The 5,701-nt window shown below is 28.9% G+C and overlaps 1 protein-coding gene across 1 annotated transcript; it reads right to left on the bottom strand.

Moving 5' to 3' along the window:
- Nucleotides 1-366: 366 nt before the first annotated feature.
- Nucleotides 367-5,264, bottom strand: LOC129232116 (glutamine--tRNA ligase-like). Its single transcript, XM_054866354.1, has 6 exons — nucleotides 5,109-5,264; nucleotides 4,686-4,781; nucleotides 3,298-3,425; nucleotides 1,809-1,875; nucleotides 982-1,107; nucleotides 367-465 (listed from the first exon to the last, which is right to left on the bottom strand). Exons 1-6 carry the CDS (start codon nucleotides 5,262-5,264, stop codon nucleotides 415-417), a joined length of 624 nt encoding a protein of 207 aa, XP_054722329.1. The 3' UTR covers nucleotides 367-414.
- Nucleotides 5,265-5,701: the final 437 nt, after the last annotated feature.

Consider the following 5,701-nt stretch of genomic DNA (forward strand, 5'->3'; position numbering starts at 1 on the left):
ATTTCTGTAGATCCTATTTGATGATAAAGAGAGCACCTCCTAGCAATCAGTATGAAAGATCTTGATTTTTCATTGTCTTACAGTTCGCGTATGAGATAAGATGGCGGGGCCGCCCTCTTTGAGCGATGTATTTACGCGTCTAATGCCTAGGTCATTATGGTAGAAAAAATCTCACCAGAAAAAAAAAAAAAAAAACTCAGAGATAAGTTAAATGCAACTATAAACACTCACCATAGACCTGAGATACATAATATATACATACCTTCATGTCTATTTGAAATGTGGACATGAACCTCTTTGGCAGGACTTTTTATTACATGCATAAAAAAAAAATTTTCTTTGTAAAAGAATACACACACACACAAATTACAATTTGAATTTTTATTTTAAAGAATTTTTTTATAAAAATCTAAATTATTCTTTGCCAACATCTTCTTTTAAAGTTACAGTCTGATTGAAGACTATCTGTAAAATAGACAAATATTAGTTATATCATAGATCCATTGACAGCTTATAACACAGATACAGATACACTTAAGGCATTTTAAAACAACAACAATAATAAAACCAGAACTTTAAGTGCTTTTAAATTATTTTATATTAATATTTAAGATCATGGTCAATTGAGGAAGAGAGAGAGAAAAAAGGATGTAAGTGCCAAAATTAAAAATTTTGAAATAACCAGTACAGGTGGTAGGTTGACCTCAAATCTGTCTTGAAGTAAGAGATAGTACTAGTAGCTCTGGTAGATGCTGCTATATAGCATGCTTTAGAAAAACTTTTCACTGAAAGCCTACCTAGGACCTCATCTTTAAACGTGCTTTACTCAAAACTTGAGAAGGTCCACTTACATCCCTTTACTTCTCAATGCCTCAATTGTTTCCTGCAATCACACCACACACATTTCAAAAAAAAAAAAAAACATTTATTTATTTTAGTGTTGCACAAAAGAAAAAGAAAAAAGAATGGTAAGATGCTTACTTTCTTAGCTGTAGAATCAGGATCAACGCTAAAAAATCCGAGCCTCTCAAACTGAAATTTGTCATATGTCTTGGCATCCTTAATGCTAGAATCTATCATTGCATTGTGAATAACTTGAAGGGAATCCTATGGATAAAAAAATCCCCCAGTTTGAGATTTATCACATTTAAAATCATCAAAGACTATTTTACCAACATTTATAAATGTCTAAATGTTTTAATAAAGAATTGGAAATTCTCCACATTTCGATGCTTTAAATTCATTAACCAGGCAGTTACCTTATTATTAATAACAATGATTAAATTTAGCAGCATTAAATTAATTTGGCTTTTTGCAGAATAATATTTTTCAGGCAGTACTTCATTTATAACTAGAAAATATTAAATTGCTTTTCATCAGAGAGATTGGCCTTCAAACTTTACATATTCTAATAAATATCAGTACCTCAAAACCAGACTAACATAAATCACATTTTCACTACTTTTCAGGGCAGGGTAAAAACGTTTGTTTGTTACATAGGAAGGTTGGGACTCACCCTCTTTTGGAACTGGTCAATAAATATAAAGATTTTAAAATAAAATCATTGTTATAGTTTAACGCAGAATAGGAATCTATTCATACAGTCTGATCAGCTCTATACTGATCTCAATTACAAACAAATTTATTAAATAATTTATGGTTTGTAAAAGGTTTTTTTTTTTTTTTTTTTTTTTTTTTTGCCAAACCATTTCACACATATTATTATTATTTTAGAATTACACTTATATATACAAGAAAAGAAAAGTAAAAAGAAATACAGCATAAATATGGTCCAATAATCAACTTACACGATTACAATCTTCAAGATAACCCCCAGGAACTTCTTTACTATCTTCAGGGTTCTTATGATGAAAACTATTACAAAAAAAATAAATAAATAAACAAATAAATAAATAAAAAATCCCAATATAATTGGAGTGGAAATATTTATTGTCAAAAATATATTATAGCATAACTCAACTTTTTTTTTAGCTTTTTAAAAATATAACTGAATATATAAAAGGTGTTTAAAAAAACTTTCCATAATAAACTGCATTTGAACATGCTTCCATTTGCTACTAATTCCATTGTTAGGTGCTTTCTTTGCTGAAATTATAATTATCGTGATATGTACATCTCATACTTTCCAAAGACATTGACTTTAATGAAATTAACATCTCTATGCAGTTAATGATAAAATATAGCTTGCAAAATGAAAAATATATTGTGGTTTAATTCTGTGGTACAGCACCCAAACTTAATTTGAAAAGGTAACTTATCTTTTAATTCAACAGAAAGCAACACAATGGTTCATTTGTAGTTTTGAGAAAAACAAAATGGAAAAATTTTGCTTTTAAAGTTAAAATTTTTGCATACAAAATAAACGACATTCTTTTAAAGAATACAAATTCGGTTTTACAGGGACTATATAATATCAGGTAGCTATGCCAAAAAAGCTTTTAACCTCCCTGATTAGTACATACTGATAACATAAAATTTCCAGGTATCAAAATAGTGACATATTTTTGAACATATTATTAAAAGGATACAAACTACTTTTTATGTAACTTTTATTATTGATTTAAATGTATACTTATCTTTTAAGATTAAAAAAAAATATTATAAAATTCTATTAATGTATTTATATCATTTATTCAACTTCCAATTAAAAAAAAGTTTTTTCAGTAGCAAGTTACTGCTCCGACTAACATTAAAATCTCTTTCAATGTGTGAAAAAGGAAATATTTTTCTTTTACTCAATTATTTACTAAGTAATGGAGGAGGACTACTAGGAGCAAAAATTAAGCTAAAGCTTCAAAGTTGTTTGAGCATTGTGTAAAGCAAAAGAATAAAGCCAACCTTTATCTTTTCTTCCTGTTTCTTAGTGGCTAAATTCTTTATTCATAAGAGTAGGATGACAGTTGAAAATTATTGTCTGCTATTCTATTTATACAAGATGTCTTCACAAAATAAATTTAAAAGACAGAAAATTTCAAGATGAAAAATTTCGGGATCTCTTAAATGTACGTCTGCTAATGGAGAACAGTGTCCAAAGGGTTTTCTATTAAGTGGGAGCTCAGGAAAAGGAACGGGAATGGCACAATTTTCCACCCTAGAGCAAACTCCACCCATAAAATTATTTAATAAAGCTTGTATAAAATGCCTTTGCCATGTGAAGAAAAACAAATGAAAAAAAGAGGAAAAAAAAATACTAATGCTTGCAAATAAAGTAAATCTTAGAAACTGCATTTATTTCAATAAAGTCTCAAAGTCCTAATAATTTTTATTTATACTTACAGTCGTTCATATAGTCTAACTTCACAAGTGATTGGCTCGGATACCCAGTGAATAAATGCTTTAGGCTTTTTAGTGTTTGCAACAGGGGTTCCTATTGTTTTCAGCTCAACAATCTTATTGTCTTTATCCTAAAATATTAAATGAAAAAAAAAAGCAAGGTTTAAATTACTCATCATGTTATTGTTTCAGTTTTGCAGCAAAGATAAATTTTGGCGGTTGTAAAAATGAAAAAATAGTGCCAGCATGATTTTTTTTTCTTTGGATGCAATAGAAAATAAACATGGGAAAATATTCAGTGCCGCAAATTTGGTAAATCATTCCAGTTAAAATGATGAAAACTATAAAACATTTCTTTGTATTTTAACACACTTCAAAAGCATAAAAAAAAAAAAAAAAAAAAAAAACTTTTGCTTTTTAGCTGAATATAATGTTTTAGAGGATTATTAACAAATTATAACAACAGAAATAATTTAAAAGGCTCAATTGTCATCAGAAGCAAGAAAACCATAAATCAACTACAAAATCAAAAATTTAAATAAAGCAATATGTAATACACTTGTAATAAAAGAGGAAAGTAAAAGTATAGCAAAACAAAACAAAAGAAAATATCAGGCTCACAAGCTGTAAATTGTACACGAGGGAAACTTCCATGTTGTGATTGTAAAGTATAAGTGAACTACCAAAACTAAAAATAAAGACATTTAAGTAAGACCTAAATAAATTCACAAGTCAAAGATACAAAAATTAACATGTCATTAGTGTTTTAAGTTATGCAAGGAAAGTTCTTGATGATTTTATTCTTTTTTAATGATGCTACTTTTTCCCATAATTACTATCTTATATTTCTGTAGAAAGGTTATACTAAGTTAGAAAATTCAATTTAGAGATTTATAAATTGGTTAAGCTGTTTTTTTTTTCTAAATTCTATATTTAATAAGTGCTATATATTATATGCTACAAATTAGTGATAAAATAAAATTTTCTTGAAAATTTAGTAACACTAAAAAAAGTTGATTAATATAACTTAATCCAAAAAATATGAAATGGGCACTCATCAATTGTTTTTAAACATTTTAACAGTAGCATAGCCAGGATTTCCTTTCACGAGGGGGGGGGGGGGGAGTGATTGGATGAAATTTTCATGTACTCAAATTCGAGTTTTCTTACATATACGAACAGGCAATTCATGTGTAGGCTTCATTTTTGAATTTTCCACTCATTTCAGAGCTTTAGACTTTATGGACCTATCCTCCCCTTGGCTAAGCCATTGCCTTTTAATTATTATACACAAGTACAGAAGGATTATCTGATAGAAATGTATACACAATAGCTATGCTAAAAACTTACTGAAGAATTAAAAAATAACTCCAAGAAAAATCAAAAATTACCTTAATGACTTCTGTAATGGACAAAACATAACCTGTATGTCTGAGTCCAACAGATTGTGCAACAGTCAATCTTTTATATTGATTATTGGGTGCAACCTGGAAAATAATATACTGAGTTATGCATCAATGCTGATTTTTTGAAGAGTAGAGTAATGCTAAGAAACACTTCCTTTCATGCTAATGCTAGTATACCAGGGGATAGGGAAGAAAAAATCTGGGAATTAAATAGAAAAATATATAGGAATTTTAAAGAAAATATACAATACTAGTTGGTTTGAAGCACACACATGCATATACAAAAAAAGAAAAAAAAAAAATTCTTTTTATAAACATAATAATATTTTGACATTTATATGCTCTGTAACTTGCATACATTTTACACATTCAAATTACAGCAAATGGTTGAATTAAAAAGCAACCAACCTCTTTGAAATCAGATCGTTCAATGTACACTACATCAGAAAAGGTCACTTTATGAGTCCCCCGAGATGGATCTGCAGGAAAATCAGGAACATCAATTACCATTGGGGTGCTTGCTGCCAAGCTGATGCTCACTTTCAGAGGATCTAAGACAGCCATGGTTCTAGAAAAAGATTACATTCATAAAATGCAAGAAAAGTATTTTAAAATAAGTAATGGATGTAGCATTACTAAGTTTATTCCATATTTAAGAATATCACATAACAAATCGTATTTTTTAGTTTGTTATGTTTCAGGAACTTTATTTTATGGTTGATAAATTAGCTGCAGATGAAATGATTAGACAAAGCCAATACATTCAACTCTAGATAACTCGTCCTAAGAAACCTTCAAAGTTCCCACACTCTTTCAAAGAGTTTGGGACCCAATGAAAATTTTGCAATAAAGAACTGTTTGAGTTATAAGGCTTCGAGTTATCATGAGTTACCTCTACTTGATTTATTTGATGATGGAAATCTTGAGGCATTGCAGCTGCATGTGGGGAGAATTTTACACAGAACTCAGGTGTAAAAACCGCTCTATTTCCGGATATTTTG

This window comes from Uloborus diversus, unplaced genomic scaffold (genome assembly GCF_026930045.1).
Source record: "Uloborus diversus isolate 005 unplaced genomic scaffold, Udiv.v.3.1 scaffold_1094, whole genome shotgun sequence".
Classification (NCBI taxonomy): domain Eukaryota; kingdom Metazoa; phylum Arthropoda; class Arachnida; order Araneae; family Uloboridae; genus Uloborus; species Uloborus diversus.

What these genes read in the sequence shown, in the direction of transcription:
- LOC129232116 (XM_054866354.1), bottom strand. Translation starts at nt 5,264, where the DNA reads ATGGCTGTCTTAGATCCTCTGAAAGTGAGCATCAGCTTGGCAGCAAGC. An exon ending in AACGATCTGATTTCAAAGAG is followed by an intron (nt 4,782 to 5,108) that starts GTTGGTTGCTTT and finishes ATTATTTTCCAG; the next exon opens with GTTGCACCCAATAATCAATA. An exon ending in CCATTACAGAAGTCATTAAG is followed by an intron (nt 3,426 to 4,685) that starts GTAATTTTTGAT and finishes TTAATATTTTAG; the next exon opens with GATAAAGACAATAAGATTGT.